At 41.0% G+C, this 22,409-nt stretch overlaps 2 protein-coding genes and 1 long non-coding RNA gene across 8 annotated transcripts in view; 2 read left to right on the forward strand and 1 right to left on the reverse strand.

Annotated features, from left to right (window-relative positions):
- eps15 (epidermal growth factor receptor pathway substrate 15) overlaps window positions 1-10,496 on the forward strand; it is a 26,180-nt gene extending 15,684 nt beyond the window's left edge. For 3 of the 4 annotated variants that reach the window (XM_027016001.3, XM_081707813.1, XM_081707810.1), the window contains 12 exons: window positions 684-845; window positions 1,480-1,677; window positions 2,106-2,492; window positions 2,596-2,679; window positions 2,835-2,946; window positions 3,040-3,087; window positions 3,191-3,543; window positions 3,630-3,702; window positions 3,823-3,893; window positions 4,118-4,253; window positions 4,622-4,806; window positions 7,831-10,496. In XM_027016001.3, the coding sequence (XP_026871802.2) occupies window positions 684-845; window positions 1,480-1,677; window positions 2,106-2,492; window positions 2,596-2,679; window positions 2,835-2,946; window positions 3,040-3,087; window positions 3,191-3,543; window positions 3,630-3,702; window positions 3,823-3,893; window positions 4,118-4,253; window positions 4,622-4,806; window positions 7,831-7,971 (1,950 nt within the window). In that variant the 3' untranslated portion in view covers window positions 7,972-10,496. The remainder of the gene's footprint in view (window positions 1-683; window positions 846-1,479; window positions 1,678-2,105; window positions 2,493-2,595; window positions 2,680-2,834; window positions 2,947-3,039; window positions 3,088-3,190; window positions 3,544-3,629; window positions 3,703-3,822; window positions 3,894-4,117; window positions 4,254-4,621; window positions 4,807-7,830) is intronic. The other variant, XM_081707811.1, reaches the window with a different exon arrangement.
- LOC118240678 (uncharacterized) lies at window positions 761-11,401 on the reverse strand. The gene is made up of 3 exons (XR_004775546.2): window positions 11,261-11,401; window positions 10,512-10,626; window positions 761-903 (listed from the first exon to the last, which is right to left on the reverse strand). It is a non-coding gene; the product is annotated as an uncharacterized LOC118240678 (long non-coding RNA).
- The window catches only part of ttc39a (tetratricopeptide repeat domain 39A), a 20,210-nt gene continuing 9,066 nt past the window's right edge, over window positions 11,266-22,409 (forward strand). For 2 of the 3 annotated variants that reach the window (XM_081707814.1, XM_027015997.3), the window contains exons 1-5: window positions 11,266-11,398; window positions 14,947-14,997; window positions 15,087-15,137; window positions 15,342-15,392; window positions 20,506-20,610. In XM_081707814.1, coding sequence (XP_081563940.1) covers window positions 11,358-11,398; window positions 14,947-14,997; window positions 15,087-15,137; window positions 15,342-15,392; window positions 20,506-20,610 — 299 coding nt within the window. In that variant the 5' untranslated portion in view covers window positions 11,266-11,357. Of the gene's footprint in view, window positions 11,399-14,946; window positions 14,998-15,086; window positions 15,138-15,341; window positions 15,393-17,377; window positions 17,775-20,505; window positions 20,611-22,409 lie in introns of those variants that run through there. The other variant, XM_027015998.3, reaches the window with a different exon arrangement.

Below are 22,409 nucleotides of genomic sequence, written 5' to 3' on the forward strand. Positions count from 1 at the left end.
TAATCGTGTGCTTAAGCTTGTTATGATGGGCACTATTGTTGTTGCTGTGTAATTAAATAGAAATGGAGAGATTTTGTGTTTGTGCTTGCACTAGTGTTTGACATGAGCCTGAGCCTCTTCACTTAGGGAAGCACTGTGCAAATGTATCTGTTACAGTTGTGCAACATTATTGTTTTTTCTGTTTTTGTTTGTTTTTATCAGTCTTCACCTTTTTGTAATTCTGATGTTGCAGAAGAGCTCTGTTACTACATTACAGTATGTCTAATATACAGAATCCTATATTTTAATTATATTGCTATATAATACAATTACTGTATGCCAGGCAAAATAAACATGCACTGCTAAACATGGTGACATGATTTAAAGAGTTTCCTGTGTAATTTTGACCAGAATTATGCACCTTTGTTGTATGTTGTATACGTTTGTCTGTGGTGTGATTTCATGACACCAACAAAACACTTGATGTTGAACAGTGATATGTATCATTATGTGCATTATAGTTTATTGCTTTAAACGTAAACTGACATGCATCCTCTGATGGGTTCGACCGTAGCTCATGCTCTTGAAGGGAGTGCAGGTGGCCCCATTAGTCTGTCTTGCCTAATAACACCCCTCTAGGAAAAGCAAATGCAGTAGGCTTACAGCTAATATTCATAATGTTCCATATGTGCTTCCCTCTTCAGGACCTACAGGATGAGGTGCAGAAGGAGAGCGAGGAGCTGCGCAGGCTGCAGGCGGAGCGGCAGGAGGTGCAGGAGGTGCTGGAAAGGCTCGAGGAGCAGAAGTCATCCCTGGAGGAGCAGCTCCAGCTCATCCGGCAGCAGTGCGGTCAGGAGAGCCAGCTGGTAGGTGGGAAGCTGAGAGATGCAGGCAGTACTCTCCTCCATCACCGTTGGTCTTGGTCTATATACACACACACACACACACACACACATATACAGAGGATGAGACAGGCAGTGCTCTCATTACTCACAGTTTGTCCTGGCCCACACACACAGACATACATACATACATGCATACACAGAGGAGGAGACAGGGAGTGCTATTCTCTCACTCTTCATCCTGACACACACACACACCGTTCTTGCTTCAAGCATCATTCAGGCTTTACAGTCTTGATTGTACTTGACTGCCAAGGTTCTGAATTCCTGTTGGTGTTTCTGAAGTGCTCTTTTTTTAGAAAGTGTTTTAGAATATTAATTAAACCATTATGAAATTAAATGACTTAACCTACTATTAAATTATTATTTAACCTAAGCATCATTTTGTGGCTGAGTATATTGAATAATATACTGGTGATGATGCAAGTAAATTCGAAAACTGAATTGAACTAAAATTAAAACTCTTTTGTTCATTTTCTTCTTTCTGGTAGCTAAATTCATGCAATAACAGCTTGTATGTGAAGGTGTGATTTTTATATGCGTGTGTGTGTGTGTGCGTGTGTGTGTGGGTGTGGGTGTGCGTGCGCCCGCGCTCTAGCTCCAGTCCCTTGAGGCAGAACATTCGGAGCAGGAACAGCAGATAGGAGACTATGAGGAGGAGTTGGTGAGGGCACGGGAGGAGCTGCTCCGCCTCCAGGAAGAGACGCGAACTCTGGGAGAGCGAGTGCAGTCGGCTCGCGCTCAACTCTGCCCCCTACAGGACGCCGTCACAGAGTCTCATACACAGATCACTCAGGTCTGCTAACTACATTTTCTCTGCATCTTATTGGTCTTGGGGACAATTAAAAAAAAATATATATATATATATATATATATATTTTTTTGTGCTAGTGTCTATTTAGTATAATAGCTCATTCTAGTTACATTTCTGTGAGAAACCTATTACAGTTAGCATTTTTATTGCAAATTTTATTGCCTTTTTCTTAAGTGTGATTGATTGTCATTTTCTCGATTACCACCAAACCTCATGCAACACACCCCACTCTTTCTCTCTTGCTTTTCGATACATCTCTTCCATGTTTGCTTTCTCACTGTCATAATGTTCAACTCTCCTTCCATTTTCCCTACCCTATTCTGTGTATGGCTCGCATGGTTTGCATGTCTCTCGCTTTCTTTCTCTCTGTCTCTCTCTGTCTGTCTCTCTCGGTGCGGGGTATGCTGTAGGTGCAGGAACGTCTGACCGAGCTGAAGACGGAGGAAAGAGAGGTCACGGCCCAGCTCACCTGGAAGGTCCTAGAAGAGGATCCACCTGCTCTCGTCAACGGAATAGCGCTCCCTGCAGCACAGCCCAAGCTGGTGCAGTGGCCACAGCCCATGGAACAGCCGCTGGCCAAGCCAAAAGAGGAAGAGGGCGATGAAGATATCGCCCCCGTAGATGAGCCACAGGAGCTGAAGGTGATGGAGGAGCAGCCTGATGTAGAGTTTTCCGAGCTGCCCTCCAGCCCCGAGGAGCCTGAGCCTAGCACTGAGGCCCAGGGGGACCAGCACCCCAGCACACAGTCCCCAGCTTTCTCCATTGCTGCCACTACCACCTGGCCTCACGATCACACGGTGAGGGGCTTTTATGCCGCATTATAACCTGCTTGCAAGATGCTCTCATGAGCATGACACAGCAGGATGACGTGAGGCGTGGGCTTTTTTTGGTGTTGTACAGGAAAGCGCTAGTTCAACACCAGCCATAGAGCCAGAGGTGAAGGGACCAGAGCTGAAGCAGCAGCCCTCCACCAGCACAGTAAAGGTCAGCCTGCTTATCTTTAGTGTAATCGTGCTGCATCAGTGGGTAAGATGACCTCTAGACTCAATGCAGCACCTGACTGAACCCTGCCTGGCCCAGTGTGGAATGGTGTGCTCCCTTAAGTGTTCGTTCTGAATCGGCGTTTGGCTGCCACACAGGTTGAGTCTCCAGGGCTAGAGAAGAAGGGAGAGACAACTCCTCCTATTGTCGCTCACTCAGGGAGCCCGCCTTCAAGCCTCGACTTCTTCCAGAGTGACCCATTCATGGACAGTAAGACTGGCAGACATAAACACGCATTATGCCTGGATAGCTGTAAAGCTAGAAATCCTCCCTTTGTGGCTAACTGGTTGCATATTTGAGCAGGTGACCCTTTCAAGGATGATGACCTCTTCTCAAAAGTAGATGTTTCTGGTGGGTATCTCAAACAGGGATTTGCCCCCTGTTGACTTTTCTGTTACACTGTACACAGCATGACCACGGATGCGTATTGAACCTCGATCCTTTTACCATCCAGATCCATTTGGCGGTGACCCCTTCAAAGGCACAGATCCGTTTGCGACGGACTCCTTCTTTAAACAGTCGTCCTCAAGTGCTTTCCCTGCCGGAGACCCCTTCACTTCCTCTGATCCTTTTGCCTTGAACAGCGGTCCCTCTGAGCCAGACCTTTTCTCATCCCGGCCCAACAACGCTGGCGAGTCTGATCCGTTTTCCTCCAGAGCCGGAACGGTGGTCGCAACTGACCCTTTTGGCTCCGCCAGTGGGAACGTGTCATTTGCTTCCAAAACAGACGTGCTGGCAGATTCGGACCCGTTCAGCTCAGCCGCAGGAACAGGGGATGACCCATTTGGTGGGTCCAGCTCATCAGAGGTGAGTGTTTTGAGTCTGTAATGTGTTGCTGTTTGACTTCACTGTATGTGTGGCCTGTGGACCTGAACTTTCTGTTGGCTCTACAGAAGGACACACCCGCAGCAGCCAATGACCCTTTTGCTCCAGGGGGCACTGCAGTTAATGCAGATTCAGATCCAGGTGAGAGAAGGCTGCCCTCTGCTGGAGAGTGACAGCACTATAGTTACACCGAATATTAAAAAATCTTTGTTATTGACCATATTCTAGACTAAACCATGTATATGTGCACATGTCATTCAGATCCCTTTGCCACAGTATTTGGCACTGAGACATTTGGAGGAGGTTTCGCAGACTTTAGCAGTCTGGCAAAGGTAAGCTTCCTAAGTCCCATTCTATTTTCGTAAGTCATTCCTATATCGACTTGACCATTATTACTCTCTGTTGGCCGATACTGACCTTTAATCTGGGTTTAGAAACTTGTTTTTTTATGATGAAACATGGCCCAGTTTTTTATGATAAAACTGATGAAGCATGACAGTTCAAATGAGACATTCAGCTGGTCCTGAATCTCTGTGGGTGTCTCTTTGCTTTTCAGTCTAATGATGCTGATCCTTTTGCCACGTCAAACACTCATAGTAAGAATTTATTTAGGGAAGACAACCAATCGGATGTGCCTCCTGCATTACCACCCAAAACGGGCACACCTACCAGACCACCCCCTCCGCCACCAGGTGACTCCTGAGACATCATAGATATTTCTTTCTCTCTCTCTCTTTTTTTTGTTCACAACATGGTCACGTTTTAGATAAATTGGAGCTCATGTAAAGGAGTGCTTTCAACTTCATTCTTCTTTCTGCTTAATTTTTTTAGATGAGTATCCATATATTGTGTAGTATACCGTGTGCAAGTTGTTATTGCAGTACTGGCCTTTGCAATATTACAATCAAAAGCATTTCCAGTTTTTGTACTACTACAATGTCATGTCTCACTGCAGTATGATATAATCACATTGAGTTATAACTATATAACTAGTTTCTGAGGTTGTTAAAACAGTTCCTTAATGTCTCTTAAGCTACAGCTGCGTGTGTGTGATTTGCAGGTAAGCGGTCGAACGTCTACCGATCAGATTCGTCAGACTCGTTTCAGAAGCGTGGACTGTTTGGGGTGCAGGGCTCTGGAGAGTTCTCCTCCCTTCCTGCCAAAGACGCTGTGCCGGATCCCTTCGCCCCCTCCGCCCCCTGCCAAGTCCCGCGCGACCCTGACCGATTTGCTACCTTTGACAAAGTGAGCACTTCCCCTGCCCCCTCACCCCCTCCTGAAGCGCAGTAGCGATCCCTAACATTTAACCTTTCACCTTTCATCTCTGCCAAAGATCAGCAGCCTTTGCCTCTCTGCCGTTTTATAGGCGATTATTCCAGGAAAGAAAGCTTCATTTGTGCACCTGGCTTCGATTTATATTGAGGTGTTTCTCAGTATACTTGGTAAATTGGAGTTTTATATAATGAATGTTAATATATTTTTCTTTTATCTTTTGTAGATAACTAACTTAAACGTGTATTGTATGAAAAGTTATTAAACACAAAAATCTTGGAAGACGAACTATATTTTGAAATTATAAATAGAGAATATACTTTTTTTTTTTACTGTTCTGTAAAACGTTATTAAAAGCTCTGTATAATGTAATAATATATATATATATATATATATATATATATATATATATATATATATATATATATATATATATATATATATATATATATATAATATATATAATATATAATATATATATATATATATATATATATATATATATATATATATATAATATATATAATATATAAAAAGTGTGTCTGTTAAGTTATATTAAGTCATATACTTGTGTTGTACTTTTTCATTATCAGTAAGTTCTCACTGGCTGTGGTAGGAGAGGCAGGGCTGCTTGCTATTGGCTTACCTCATTTCACACCAGCGCGCTGTGCCATGATTTCCACCATTTTGAATGAGGCTTGAGCCCATCCTGCATGTCCATTGTCCTACCCTCCCCCCAATGTCACGCTGCACGCACTAATCACCTGTGTCCACCTGTCTGATTGGCCTACTTCCTGTCATGCAATTCTTTTTCTGAGCTGTAATTGGCTCAGGCACTTCTTAAGTGTGGAATCAGTCCCACTGCATCCCATGAATCCCAGCACGCCTTCAGCACATGCTTTTCACCTCTTCCCTCTGGGGGGGGAAGGTGAGCAGGTGGCCTTATAAAATATAGACCGTATGCTCAATAAAACATTAAGGGTGCCAGCTCCTTTTTGTACTATTGGCTCCGATTTTGTATTTTGTTTCTTAAATATTGATTTCAGCTCATTTTGTTTTTTTCTGAGCTTTTTCACCTTGTCATCATTCTCACTATTATTGTCAGATGAATCAGTGCCAATAAACAGTATTTCAACGAATTAAAGACTTGCGCTGATATTCTAAAGCAAAAACAAATTTTCAAGTGAAGCAAGATTCAGTTACTACTTATACAGTGTTAAATTACACTTTGGTATTTTATAATAACTCTAACATGAGAATACTTTAAGATGTGCCTTTTTTTCCTCTCTCTGAATATATTGCAAATGAAGGATACATCACTTTTTTGATTGCGTTTTCCACCGTGTTGAGTGAGGAAGAGAAGCGTTTGTGGCTGTCCTCGAGCTGGGAAGATGTCTGTCTTTTGTGACCGCTACTTTGTTTGCTATAACAAACTATGTGGCTGAGCCATTGGTGTACTACTTGTGAACAGTGTACCTAAATATAATTTGGTACATCTTTAACCAAATTATGTTTGCACCTTTTAACCCTGTCTCAGTGTGATTGCACCGCATGCCAGCATGGAGAGAGTGTATGTGAATGGGTAGAAGAAAAGGGGTAAAATTGGGGTGGTTGGGTATTGAAAAATGGAACAAAGATAATGAGGTATTGTGAACACTGGAGCAGAAACAGCAAACAGTAGGTAAACAATGGCAGCTAAATAACAGAATTATGAGTGGATTTAGTATGTCCTGTTATTTGAAAATGTCCTCTGTTAATAAGCTTGCAAACCTAATTAAAGGTGCAGTGTGGTATTGGGGGGAAAAAATGTTTGTGGAGCATAAGTAGTGATATTTTGATGCAAGAAGCATTAATGATGAAATTAGCAAAGCAACAATGTAGTTGTGGGAAAGAGTCGTGTCATTTACTGGTTAGCAACCTAAATAAATTATTTTTTTAAACATTTAAATAGGTTATACTGTAATGGTTCACAATGTGTTATGCATTGTTTGTGTTCCCTACGTTAATACAGGACTCCAACACATCATCAAATATCACTTCCACTGTTTTGTTCTAATGACATTTTAGGTGTAATGAACTTTTAATAGTGAGTGTGTGTACAACTCTAATATGATGGAAGAACTTATCATGACTTGTATGACCCCAGACTTTGCATGGCATACCACTATGTGGGTATTCCAGCCTGAAGTTCTGAGTTTTCTGAGAGCAGTGGTAATAATATCTTGAATTTCATCTGTCACCAAAGATCATAATATTAACCAGAATTGTTGCACACAATGGAACAAAATTAAACAATAAACACTATGTAATGATCTGTAAGCATTTAATATATTTTACAGTGGGATAAATTAATCCTGTAATTTTAAACCAATGGGACCTTTTATGGTCTGAGATAAATAGAGTAAAACTATTGCTTTTTTGCCGTCACTGTTTGGCTTTATACGATCCTTCAACTGAAGAAACTGAAAGATTTGATTTTCTTATTTATCTTATTTCATAATAGTGAGGTTTAGATTATACAGACTTTGCTGAAAGGTTATCTAACAGGTACATTATGTATTGTCCCTGCTATAAACTAATTGTTATTAATGCTAGAATGTCTCCATGATTCCAAATTGTAGTGTTATTCAGTGGGTGGTCCATGTTCTTGTCATCTTTTGCACCCAATATACAGTGTAAAGTTAGTCAATGACTTCTCCATGTGTAATCAAAAAGACTAATAAGACCACTGGGCAGTTGCTACAAGTGGGCACTTCTTTATATGGCTTTTAATTTATAATAATGACTTAAATAATATTGAGTTTTCAGATTATCTGTTTGAATCTGATAGCTCTGACCTAAAATACCATTCGTAATTCATTCAGTACATTTCATGATTTAGTCATGTCTAATATTGTGTGTGTGTGTGTGTGTGTGTGTGTGTGTGTGTGTGTGTGTGTGTGTGTTTGTATATATATATATATATATATATGTGTGTGTGTGTGGGGGGGGGAGCAGTATCCCACAGAGGAAGACATGATCGAGTGGGCAAAGAGGGAGAGTGAGCGGGAGGAGAGGGAGCGCGTGGCCCGGCTTACACAGCAGGAGCAGGAAGATTTGGAGCTGGCCATCGCTCTCAGCAAATCTGAGCTCTCCTGACCCAACCCCACCTGGAGCCACACCACCCACAAGGAAGAGGAGAAGGGACAAAGAGCCAAACATTGGTTCTGGGACAGACTTTGCCATTTAACATAAGACCGCTCCTATCCCGCCTTCATTGTCCGTCAGTCTCATTCACAGTTCCAGCTCTCTGGCTGTCCAGTGAGTCCTCCTAGAACTGTGTGGATTAAGATCAAATTTGGGGGCACAAGAGAGAATGGTAAGGTAAAGCCCTTTGATGTGTGTTTCTTGTTTTACAGTGAACTCCTCAATAAGTGGCCTCATGTGATCTGTGCTATGTATTTCTAACATCTCTCGCCAAATCACAGCACTACAACAATCCCCTTCACCCTGCCCACTCTGAATCCCATTTCCCTGGATTATGTAAAATGTTGGACAGGTTTGACTTACTGAATCTCTTATCTTTTGTGATCAGGAAAGGCCAGTACTTCTAATTGGTGGTTTTTACAATGTTTGTCGAGTGCTTTAAAGTCATCATTCTGTGGTTACATTCAGTTTTGAAGTGGGGGGGATTGTTAGAGTCGCCAAGAAAAATCCCCACGTTATATATAAAAGAAGCAGGTATTTCAGAATTGGTTTATCTTCCATAGCCTAAAAATTACAATTGTCACATTGACGAAGAAGAGGAAGTTGATCCAAGATTAGCACTCTTATTCTGACATTATTCTGAGTCCTGAGTTCATCTAGTCTAAGACACAAGTTTAGGTGTCTGTTTTCACATTTCAGTTATTAGTGAGTAATGTAAAAGTACTTTATCTACCTAATCTACCTAATCTAGAGATTTAACTCTTTAAATCCTTGAAGTTCCTTACAATACTAACATCTTTTGGAATAGCACATAGCCCCCTCTGATGTGTCCTTCAAAAACTAACTACAATATTTGAATAAATGAATTACTCATCTTTGGGAGTAATCATTGGTTTCCTAAATAAATAAAATAGCCGAAGCCCATTGCATATGTAATTTTGAAAAACAAAAAACAAACTTTAAGCATCTTGTGTGACAGCTGTATAACAATTTTTTTTAAGTATTTGTGAAAATATAATTGTACAGTATATACTCTGTGTGGCTTGTTCGCTTGCAACAGTGTAATTCAGCGTATTCTGATCTTTCACGCATGTCGTCTTAATCCATCTAAGCAAAATATCATGGTGAAATGCAGAGCAATATTATTGTCTTGTTACTTGTCAGAGACAATAGTACTTACAATTATTATTAAAATTGATTATTAGTAGTATTCATATTCTTAATAATAAACATGGCAGTATGTGAAGTGATCTAAACCCTTATGACTTCCAGAAAATGTAACTGGAAATATATCAGTAAATATATAACATGTATAAATTACTTCCAGTGCCTAAAATATGTAAAAGTGCTATTATGGAATGCCTCAGGGCTTCTATAAGAAGGAAAGGCTATGCAAGACTTGTGACCACTAAGTCAAATTTCTGAGTGGGTTTTCCATCTGAAATTGGAGAGAAAATGAATTGGTTTTATTATTGTGGGTTTTTGTTGTGGTTTTGTTTGCTAGTTTATTTAGTCAGTGCAATAACTGATGCCTGACATTCAATAGATTAATATGCACACAAGTCAGATTTAATACTGTGGTCCCTCATTTTCAACTGTATGTTTCTCTAAAAGGATATCGAGAAACTAATATAAGCTTCTTTGTCTTTACCCAATGCAGTTGCCTGTAAGTACTAATGCCAGTAGGGCACTGTTTACAGGGCACAACAAGATCCTGTAGGATTGGTTGGCATTTTAAAGCATCTTTTGTGCCTGTACTTTGGGTTGGACTTCAAGGGTATTGCCTACATTCAGTCTTAAGAGACTGTGAGAACCAGGAGGTTAGAACTGAGCAGGAGGCAGAACATGAGGAAGTGCTTCTTTAGCTCTGGTTTGGGGGCTCTTCAGATATTGCTAGGTTAGGAAAATCCTGTTTTTTGTACTTAAACATTTGCATTCGATAAAGGACTTTGTCAGCGATTAGAACTGAAGGTGGATGGCGTAAAAGCACGAGAGAAAGGTGAGCTTTTCAGAGATGACCCACTGCTTTTCGGACCAATACATTTTTTGTCCTGCAATTTATGAAGATTCTTATGAGCATTATGAACATGGCATTTTGCCCCTTAAACCAGACTTAAGTATTACACTACGCACCAGTTAACACTCCTTGAGTAAAGACTAGGGCTTGATTTTCTGTTTCACTGCTTCTCTTTCTTCACAATGCTCATTTTACAGTTCTGTTAATTTTATGTATGTATGTATGTATGTATGTATGTATGTATGTATGTATAGGCCTCTAATTCATCTGATCAAAGACCACTTGTGTACTGACTGTCTACAGGCTCTTAAAATGGGCTTCATGTTTGTTTGTTTTTGAGGGTGGGGGGGGGTTGTTGTTTTTTAAACTTTACAAAGTATGTTCCTTATAGGAGGGACTTGTTTAAATATGTTAAGTAACGTAATTAAGTCTAAAGAATAAATATGAACTTTTCAAGCCATTTTCATTGCTGTACCTTGCTTCTTGAAGTATCTGTTCAGTAGTTTGTTAGGCTGCTTCTTGAAGTATCTGTTCAGTAGTTTGTTAGGCTGCTTCTTGAAGTATCTGTTCAGTAGTTTGTTAGGCTGCTTCTTGAAGACATAAAACAGTGCAAAAGAGAATTAAGAATATCAAGAAATGGTTACTTAAGATTATAGTTCAATTAATTATTTTGTGTAATAATAGGCAACATTTGTCCTCAATTATATACAAACAAATCTAGTTAATACATGAAACCAATAAATGTAATGCATTTAAATACATTTATTAATACATTACATTTAACCAACTCATACATGATGGATGTTAAGTCAAAGAAAGTCAACAATTAAAAGGGAAATTGGCTAACAAATTTATTTTTTAAATCTTCTTGCTGATGTTCTTAGTACTGTGTATGAAATGGTAAACTAATTGATAGAGATTATTGATTCGTTATCTTTATGTATCCCACATGAATGGTTTATTGTTCTAAAATAATGTAAATAAGCTATTAAAGAATGAAGACAAATACTTGACTTTAGGGAGCACGTCTTCTTGGTTAAACGTGTAAGGAGGAGGTCTTTAAGACCGGACTAAAGGTACAGTGCTACATTCCAGCACACTTTGAAAAGGATTTCATTAACGTGGGAAACGAGTCTGTCACACCTACCTGGCTTCGTCTAGGAAGAGAGACGCTCGCACAGCAACACGTTTGGTTTTGCTTTCAAGCACGGCGGTACCAGTTACCTGCGTTTATTGTGGAACGAATGCCCACAGACATCGCCGTGTGCCCCCGTCGTACTGGACATCCATCTATCTGGACATCCATCTCTCCCCGTTTGGAATGAGTTTTTGGAGACGCAACAAAAATAATGACGGCAAAAAGTGAGTCGGCCTCAATGTCTTCGTTTTCTGGAGAGTATACGTGCTTGATTGGACGGGTGTGAAAACGCCAATAACGTAGACCGATCCGCCTAAGTTTAATGCTCATGGGTTATAGATTAAATGGTTGGTCTACGTTTCGGAGTTACTAAGCAACTTTCTTCTCTAGTGCTCCCAGAGGACTGAGACACGTCTGCACTATAGTGTAGTGCTGTAGCTGTTGGCTAGCTAAGATACTGACTAGACCTTTTGAGGATGGCAGTGATTTTATTATCGCATAGGTAGATGCCATATAGCCACGAGTTTGTGACCTTTAAATGGACAAATACAAATATTCATTTGAGATGCTTCCTCAAGGTTACAGCCAAATCAACCTCAACAGTATACTAAAGAATAACTATTCCCATTTTTGGTATACGAACACACTGTACCAAGCAACTTGGAGCTGATCAGATGCTAGACTTCCTCAACGAAGAGGTGTCGTGACTTTAATTGCGGCTGTTAAAGTTGACAGAGCATCCATTAACTTTTCCTGACAAATTTCGTCATAGGCAGGATAGTGATAAAGTACTCGTGACCAGCCAGGTCTGATTGGCTCAGGTGGGTTTTTATCTACCTGTAAAACACTACCACTATAGAATCCTCTCATGTGTAGTTTCAGAAGAGATGGGTTGTAAGAGTAAAATATATTTTCCTCACGGCTGTCCTCAAAGAGCAAACTGGCATCACCATAGGTCTACAAAAACAGCATTCCTTCCCTGTCCCACATTCACTTGAAGGTACACAAGCTTGTCAAGCTTCTAAAAATAACAATGCTATGAAATCTAAAGGGGCAACATTTCTATAAGCAATTAATTATGTGGTAATAATTGTGTTTATCTACTGCTTCAGCGCTTCTTCGTTCCCAGAAATGATTACTATGCAGTAAAAGTTGTTTTTTGGGAGCGAGATAAGATTATTAATATTATTAATATAAGTCCTCTGTCTTTGTTTAGAGATGCGACATGGTTGGTGACTTCCATGGTAAAATTATATAGGGTCTTATTTTATTTGCTACATGACAATGACAATCCTGTGTCATGCACTAATCTCTTTCGTGTAATTGATTCATTTGTAATATTTATTTCTTTTGTGAATGAGTGCACCTGTTACTGCATGGAAGAGCTGCAGGCTGTGACACGTGTGAAGGAGCTTTAGTAGCGAGATCACAGCTGAGTGAAATGAGTGCACAGGCATTCTGAGACCATGATTGGAAATAGTATTAGGCAGGTTTAACTGGAAAACGGTAGGCATACATAAGCCACAGAATTATACAGAAGCCGAGTAATTCTGAAAAGGAAGGCCTAGCAAAAGCAGGAGTATACATGTCTAAACCTAACACTACTCCTGTTACTCTAGTTGTTCTCCAAGGCACTGTTCACGGCCCTTTGTTATTTAGCATTTACATCCGGCCCCATGGAAACATTATTCGTCATCACAGACTTGCATTTTTTTTGCTGTTCTGATGATAATTACATCTATATTAAAACCAGTCCCACAGAATCATTTACATCTCCCACATTGGTTTCCTATATTCTATATTCGTATATATTCATATATTGGTTGAGCAGTAGCGTTCTAAAACTAAATGCTAAGAAAACTGAATTGACTGACACCATGTCAAGCACCTCGGCCTACTCTGACCACTTATTTGTATTGATGATACTTTTTTTGGTCTCTTTTCTGTTGATGGAAGCCTTTGATCCCAGGTCTCAACTTTGCCCCACATATTCGATCCCTAACTAAGACAGCATTTTTCCATTTCCGCAATGTTGCTCAGCTTTGTCCTATGGTTCCCCGATGCTGAGATCCTGGTGCACGCCCTCATTACATCTAGGTTAGACGACTGCCGCTCTCTATTCGTGGGTTTACCTCCAAAGACTCCAGAACATTTCAAATTCTGCAGCCTAGTAGCCTCTAAGAAATCTGTTCACATTAATCTCATTCTTCACCAGTTACACTGGTCACCGGTTATAGTGTGCGTGCGGTATAAAATCCTGCTGTTAGTCTTTAAAGCCCTGCATGGCCTTGCGCCCACCTGAACTACTACTAACCCATATGTCTTGTCTCACAGTCTCAGGTCATCTGACTCTTGTCTGCTAACTGTTTGTAGGTTCAGGATTTCCACTGTGGCTGGTTGGTCTTTTAGAGACTTTTACCCCCTGGAACTCCTTACCTACATGTATTTGTACTAGCACCTCTCTGTCTTACTACAGAGCCCATCTTAAAAGTCTTGTCTCAGAATACCTTCTTTCCCTCTTAACAACTAGTTAGAGATTCTTTTGTTTGTTTGGAATGGTAACGTGGCCTTGGGTATATAAAATGCGCTATACAAGTCCAAGTCTTTATTATTATTATTATTATTATGACCAAGGAACAGATGCGGGTGATAATGAGCTGGAGGTCTTTACCTCGAGTGCACTATATTATATTATTCAAGATAGGCACTAATGCTTCCCAACATATTCTTCTTGTTATGTTATTAATGGTTTTTTTTGTATTTACACCAGTTACAGACTTTCCATCATGATGTTATGAGGGTTGTGGGATAGTCTTTAAATATAGTTGATGGTTGTATTAACAGCAGAAAAATCAGCTATGCTGGTCATAGCTGATTATTACTACGAGCAACATTTCATACACTAACAAATTGCAGAAGGTAGGTTTACACATTCGGTGCTATGTAAAAGTATTAAACCAGCATTAGAAATCAGATTAATCTGGATTACAAATGACCCAGATTGTTCCAGACAGTATTTTTAAAATTGCAAATTGCAATAAGATCTTAAAGTGAACTGCAAAATGTCAGACTTTGTCAGCAGATCTTTAAATAATAATAAAAACTGAAAAATGCTCCTGACACAAGTATTCACAAGTATTAATATCGTATTCATCAAGTATTCAGTTTTTTTTTCCAGTTTTGCACAATGTTTTGGATGCTTGTGGATCACAGTTTTCAAATAATGATTTCAAATCATTCTCATTTGGACTGAGATGTGTATTAACAAGGATCATTGTCCTGCTCAAAAGCAATTTTCTCCCAATCTTCAGTTTATTAGTATACAGCTTTTGACCAAAAACTACCATTTTTGTCTCATCTGACCACAAAATCTTATCCCCAGGCTGGGTCACCCTGATGCTGTCTGGTATGATGCAGCTTCCATTTCCTCATAATTGATCCAGTAATGCTCATCAGGATGTCCAAACACTTGGATATTATTTTGTGGCCATTTCATATCTTGGGAATGTCTACAACTTAACCTAAAATTTCCCTAGAATGCTCTTTGGTCTTTCCTTGGAAGTCACAGTTTGACCAGTGATGACTGAAGTAAGGGGGAGTATACATATGCAAACAGCATTTATTTTTAGTCAGTAATTTTTGTCATAAAAAAATGTTTCCATAAAACAATATCATCAAATAAATTAACTCTGAGCACCAGTCTTTTAAGTAAATATGTGATGTGTGTGTGTGTGTGTGTGTGTATAAATACAACTTTTAAATCTGATTTTAGGGACACACTTGAAAAAGAGGAGGCACCACACTGCCCCACTGCTCAACCACAGTCAGTCTGCATCACTAAAAGTATGTCATTTGCTATATCAGAAGCATTATTGGCCATTAATATTAAATATGCATTCCTTTTTTTTTTAGGTCACCGGTCATAGAAAGTGATGGGTTGGATCCTGTCTTTACAGACACTGGGTAAGGGAACCATTTTACCATTGAGCTGCATGTGAATTCTTTCCCCGTTTTGAGATTTCTTCATGTTGTGTTGATTGTAAATGAGATGGGGGTGTTGAGTTACCCACAACAATGCTGCCCTTTCAGGGGTTCTTTTAGCGCTTTATTCTAACTTTGTCTTTGCCTTGTTTGCCTTGTTACCCTCCCCTCCCTGTTATGTTATAGGTTGCAGGAGCCAGACAGCACAGATGACCTTAAAGACACGTCCTCTACATCGTAAGTTTCTTTTAGACCTTCCAGTTAATGCTCTGCTATGTCAGCACAAAATGTTTGTACCATGTTGACTGTATTTCATTAAGGCCCTGAATTATATAATCAGCTGCTGCAGTTTTGGTACAGTTTGTGATGTCTAAATTGGGTGCACATGTGTTAGTGCTGCCTGGTCTGAGGAGGTGCATGAGGGTCACCCATGTATAACCATATGGTTCAAGCTGACCTCGTCTGAGAGCTGTATGGTGAGAGTATGTCCTGTTGTTCAGAGCTCGTTATTCACGACAGAGAAAAGGCATCATTCTGCCATGCTTGTTTTCAGGTGATTCAACTGATATTTACAGCATTTAGCTAACACTTTTATCCAAAGCAACTTACAATTATGACTGAGTACAACTTGAGCAATTGAGGATTAAGAGCCTTGCTCAGAGGCCTAACAGTGAGGCTTGAACCAGCAACCTTCTGATTACAATGCCAGTACCTTAACCAGTACCTTAACCTCAACCACTGAGCTACATCCAATAAATTAAGGATTTAAAGAGGTTGTACATGTTTTTGCTACAGGTAAATATGGACAATAATCTTGTCTGGCCAGGATGAATTTTTACCATGTCTCAACTGCAGTGGTTACAGGAATTTTCACCACTACACTGGCTGTGTCAGTAAACCTCCTGCCTGGAATTAATATTTGTGTATCAAGACCTTAGTATCAATATCTTATGTCCACTACGTCCATCAGCTCTGTTGTCACATAGCACGCATACCCTTACACGGTCCTGTCACACATCTTAACAGCTGCCGCGGTTGATTCCCTAAACAAATGGGATTTTTGAAGCGGCTGACTTTGTCATCAACTTCACTGTGTACCTTATCCACAGGTTTCAGCCATCTTAGACCCGTGTGTTCTGTCCACCAGTTTGTCTCCGTTGTGACTTCATTTGTAGCATGTGATCAGTATAAGCTGAGCTATACTAGTTCATTCAGATGACACTGCTGTGATATCAAGCACTAGATTGCTAAGTGCACACAGCCACAGGAGAGTGTGCAATGAAATCTCATCCTGTTAGTAAACATCAGCAGACCGCGTCTCTGAGGAATCTTTATTATGTGCTGCCTAGTGGAGGTGGAGCTGTTAATGTGCACATGCGTTTACGTGGGTGTGAGTGCATGAAGCTATACACTTCCTTATTGGTGCATTAATATAAATCCCAGATCAACATACAGCACGATGTCAGTGAAATGTTCAACATCATAAAGCCATTAAGGCTAGATGTTTCACCTACACTAGGATTCATGTCAGGAAGCTAAACTGAGGTTATAATGTAATGAATAGCTAATCACACTTAGAAACCCTTTCCCACAATGGTGCATCGAACACAGCAGTAACACCTGACCATTAACCCTTCCAGCAATATTCTAAAGCAAGGTGTAGTTTTAGACTGGGATAATACCCAGCTAACATATGGGATTAACCTTGGTGCTGTAGATGTTTATCTATGCCATTGTAAAGGCTTACAAGCAGAACTGGGACTGGCTGTGGGCTCTGCAACAACGCTTTACTGAACAACATCACTGCAGTAAAAAACAGCAGTAAAAACAGTGCCTCTCTCTCTCCCTCCCCACCTCTCACCAGCTTGCTGTATGCGACGTCATTCCCTGGCAGACTAAATTCACAGGCTAAAGTTAAGATATTCTTTCCTGTGTCCCATGATAGGACTTTCTGCAGCTGAGTCGCAATTGCAGGCCTGTCCCTGCAATAAGGGTTGCCTTTGTATTTGGAGTCAGTGGTCCCATTGTCACTATGCAGTATATATCTGTAATATATATCTGTACCTTTGTTTGTTATTTGGCCAGAATCCAAAGGAAGAAGGTTTCTGTTCCCCTGGCTGCACTGACCAGTCAGAGGGTAGACTGCAGTGTGTAGCGTGAGTGTGATGCTGAGAAGAGGAGGGGTTTAGGAAGGAGAGCTGAGGTGTGTGTGTGTGTGTGTGTGTGTGTGTGTGTGTGTGTGAGTGTGTTGGTGAGTGTGTGTGTGCGCAAGGGAGAGGAGGATGAAGCAAAAGGGGACAGAGTGTTTTGCTTCTCTGGGTGTAATGGTCATCCCAATCTTATTAAGCTCTGCGTTCTTCCTTTCTACTGGTCTCCTGGCTCCTGGGTTTGTGGGAGTGAATGAGTGTGTGTGAGTGTGTGTGGTGTGTGGTGTGTGTGTGTGTGTGTGTGTGTTAAAACAAGAGGAAATCTGCTGCTGGGAGTTGCTGAAAGAGCGTGAGCTGACACACCGAGAATTTCCCCGCTTTACGTCTTTCTTTTTGACATCTGGTCCCTCTCTTTGCATCTTTTGCTGTACCAGATGAAAATGTCAGTAAAGGTAGAAACTCTGGCAAATGGGTAAGAATGTGATGCTGCTAATGGATCTGTGTGTGCTTGCATGTGTGTGTGTGTGTGTGTGTGTGCCTGTGTGTGCATGCGAGAACATGTACTTTTGAAATGTATAAGAGTATGCACAGATTGCGTTGTTTTGAAATGCAGAAAGAGTTTTGGATGCTGTGTGAGCAGTCAATGTGAGCAGGTTTGTGAAAAGCATTCAGTGTTATGCATTCAATCTCCTAGTTTTCAAGCTTCGGTTATGCTATGTCACTCTAGCTAAAGTGAGATGATATGCACGTAGGGCTCCATTGTAAAAATCAAAAGCTAAAAAAAACCATTCTATGATTATCAAAAGAATCTCTTAGCACTGCTTGTCTGTGATGTACTGACAGCTAGTGTTTGTCATCTGCGATCCCAGCAATGATATTCAGAATTCAGGTCGTCCCTCCGGGAGATCAGCATTTTTGAAACGGCTGACTTTTATTTCTCAACTTCACTGTGTACCCTGTCCACAGGTTTCAGCCAGTTGAACAGAACTTAGACCCGTGTGTTCTGTCCACCGGTTTGTCTCCGTCGTGACTTCATAGGTAGCATGTGCTCAGCATAAGCTGAGCTATACTAGTTCATTCAGATACTGCTGTGATATCAAGGCCTTACATCCTCTTTGAGTCCTAAAGCTTGGGGGCCTGCTGCAGGCTGGGTAAAATACACTGAAACAATTTTCTTTGTTTACGGAGCAATCCCTTGCGATTTGCACTGGTTTATTTAATCTGAATCTGTGGCGTACATACACCCAGAGCTCTCATGCATCACATTTGAAATAATTCTTATGCACTGAGCTGTTCAAAAACGGTGAAGTATTATATCAGCTAGCTGTTCCCTATTCAGCTGTGGAAAGCTATCTTCAGCTGGGTGATTTACTGTGTTCCCTCTGGGTAATGCCTGGGCTCTGGAGGAGCTATTTGAGGACCTGAGCAGCGTACAGGCCGAAGTTGAAGTGGCCGGCATGTGAGTCAGCCACATATAAAAACTTAACGGCCACACAGGCCTATAGGGCTGGCTGTCGCCTGGGCTGTTAAATGAGCTGGGGGTGGGTGGGGGGCTGTTGTAGACGAGGGCACAAAGCCTGCCACTGTCCTTCAGGTTGGAGTGGAAAGACGTGCCTCTTGTTTAGTTACCTCTCTCACTTCAGTTTGTCTGCTTCTATTGTCCTCGTCAGTTCCTCGCTCCCCTGTCCATAGAGAAGAGTCATAATCAATTACTGTTCCTGAGATGTCTCATAGAGGGTGTGTTGTGTGATGGTCTGTTATTGAATTACAGGCTGCATTACAGCTTGATGGGGACCAAACTTGTGGTCACTCAAATTACAAATTTCAATGCAAAAGTTTATTTTGAAATGGTTTTGGGATGTAGAGTTTTTCTGCTGCTTCTCTGAGCTACACAGTTTTGTGATTTCCTGCAACGATACTCCAACCAGGTGTAAACAGAGCATATCTCTGTTAATAATGATGAATAGTGCCAAATAAAATGGTCAGTATTAGCATCAGTATGATATGATCATGCAAACAATGTTTAGTAGCACTGCCCAAGTATTCCTGGTGCATTCCTAAAACTTGTTTTATAAGGGTTTCCAGCATGCCTTCGATGCTTAACCGTGTCTGATATCAGATGGCTTCGGTAGCATGTACATGGGGTCAAGTATCCCAAAGCTCGCACACAAACGACAGTGCTGAGTTAGTGTGATTTATTATACAGCATCAGGCCTGGTGTAGGAGCTCACAGCCAGGTTGTTGCAGCAGTGTGTCTCCTGACCCATAAAATCCCATCTGTGGTGAAGTGCTAGCATAAAAAGACTGAAAGGTTCATTTAAAGCTTCTGCAAACATAAACATTGTTCCATGTTAATTGTGAAAATCACAGGACTGATCTGGAGTCAGTGTCTGTATTGCATTGTTGGCATCGCTCATATTGTTCTAGGTAGTATTGAAGGGATGCAGGTTCTAATGTCTAGGCTGCTATAGTGTTTCAGCTCGTCTCTTGAAGAAGAGCTGACTGCAGTGCTAGACATCTCAGTGCTCTACACACACACAGCCACCTCACATACCTACGCACTGTCCTACTTCCACACACACCGTTCTACATGTCTCTCCCAGGCCTGCTATATGAGACGCTACCTCTGCTCCAGTGAGTTTGTAGGTCATTCTAGTCTCCCTGTTCTCGTAATAAAATGAGAACCAGAAGTAATGCTCAGGGGTACATGACTGACCACACACACTCACACACACACACACACACACACACACACACACACACACACACACAATAAGCTTGATTTAAAAGAATATGACATTGACTTCTCTTCCCCAGCTAAAGTAGATGCTCGCATATGATATTGTTCTACTTGCTTACTGAGTAAGTAACATGATCGGTGTTAAAGTGAATGATCTCATATTTCCCATGTATGAAAGTAGCCCAGCCATAGATGTGATAGAGGGTGTTGCACATTTAACAATGTCTGATAATCAGTCTAGTACACATTTAACAGTGTCTGATAATCTGCTTAGTACTGATTTCAGCTGTTTGTATTGCACAGGCGCCACATGTAGTGTAGTAATGTAGTGTTTGTTTAGTGATATGAATGTGCTTATTCTGTTTATACTGCGATATGTGATGAGTGTGCTGATTGTACCACAGCATTTCAAACACCGTTTCATCTTTTATCTTTCTGTGTTGTGTATGTATGTGTGTCTCAGGTCAGAAAGATCAGACTTGTCCATGGCTCTGGAGGACTGCATGACTGCAATGGATATGTTCCTGCGAAATGACTTTGAAGAGGCTCTGTGCAGACTTAAGAGCAGGTGAGAGATGGAGAGAAAGAGAGAGAGCGAGAGCGAGAGAGAGAGTGTGTGTGTGTGTGTGTGTGTGTGTGTGTGTGTGTGTGTGAGTGAGAGATCCTAAGAAGTATGTTATGGCTAAAGTTGTGGTCATGTGTCATTCAGACTTTACGTTCAGAACTTTAGAAACTCTGTGCTGTCTATGTGCTTGTGTTTGTATGTAATAATGTGTGTTTGCCTTGTGTTGCTTTTTCCATAAACCTCCTTTCCTCTTGAATCCTCTTGAGACAGCTTCCACTGAACAATCCAGAGTTGCCCAACATCCATTGACCAATCCAAAGCTGCCCAAAATCCATTGACCAATCCAAAGCTGCCCAAAATCCATTCCCAGTCTTACATCAGCACTTGTGTCTGGCCAGTTGCAGTTATGAGCAAACATGTGGGTGCCTGTGTGCACATGTTATACTACCAGTTATGAAGCTGAGGTGGTCATTTTCACAGAGGCTGCCTTCTGCAGGTCTGCGCCAGCTCTGTTCTCCACCCCACATTCTCCTGCTGGAGCAGGTCACCTGGCTGTGAGCCTGGACATCCAGGCGAAAGCGAGCCTTGAGTACAGGATCCGCCCTCCAATGTGGATAAGAGGAGAGTGCAAACTGTCGCGTCTTCCTTCCGTTCATCTGTAAATTGCTGAGCACAGACACCATTGCAGAACTCATGCATGTGTGAGAATGTGTCTGTTGTAATGCTCTGTGTAGGCTAGGAACGAGGACTCTCCCTAGGTCAGCCTTCTGGGAAATGTTCTGTGTCAGAAGACATGTTAACTGCTGTTTCACAGACTTGCTGACGCACGGACAGGACATGTCTTTACAGAAACGCAAATTTAATCACAAGTCATGACAGATAATAAAAAAATTATTTGCCTTCTCTCCCAGTAGCATTACAACTCTTAAAAAGCTTTGCAGTAAAAATCCACTAAAAATGAATCCACTATTGAATCCACTAAAAATATTTCTTTACTTTATTGCACATTTTTTAGTCAGGTTATTACAGCCAGTTCATTTTCTTTAAGTAGTTAAATTTTCCTGAATCACTTCACTCATTCACAAGTGTTAGATATGGTGAACTGGGGATACAGAATGTACTTTACAGACTGGAAAAACTGTTTTAATAGCAATGCTTGCACGTGTGCCTCGGTGTCTTTGTGTGCATGTGTGTGTATATATATGAGTTAGTTGTGTGCCTAAGTCTGTACCAGTTTAGTAAGTGCTTGTGTGTGAGGATAACACAGTCTCTCTGACCTCATAGATTAGGTGATCTTTCATGCAGCGTGTGTGTTTGGGTGTGTGTTAGATGGAGAGTGCAGAGACACAGGAGTTGAGGCTCACACTCTCGAGAGCCATCACAGTTCTCCCGCGAGTGCTTGCGTGCTGACCAGGAAGCTTCGTCACAGCAGTATTTCTTTCTTCCTTTTGAGCCATTTCGCTGATTCTGTATCAGCAATATTGAATATGATAAACAATCATAAGTAACATGGATGATGGCAAAAACATACTGCTAAATGACATGGGCAGCATGTCAGCAATGATGGAATTTATTTTCATACTATCCATTGTTACTTTTGCATTCATTTGTTTCCTTTAATCCTTCCTTTGTGTTTTGTTGTCTTTAATCTGTGCTGACTTGTTTCTCTTTTTGCCAAATTTAATTCCAAGACTCTGATACTGACTGATATACAGGCAGTACAGGCGAGTTGTGATATACAGGCAGTACAGGCGAGTTGTGGCCTTACTTACAAAGCTTGCTTCCTGGTGAATAGGGGTGAA

Source organism: Electrophorus electricus, chromosome 25 (genome assembly GCF_041902795.1).
Source record: "Electrophorus electricus isolate QZ-2024a chromosome 25, ASM4190279v1, whole genome shotgun sequence".
Lineage (NCBI taxonomy): Eukaryota > Metazoa > Chordata > Actinopteri > Gymnotiformes > Gymnotidae > Electrophorus > Electrophorus electricus.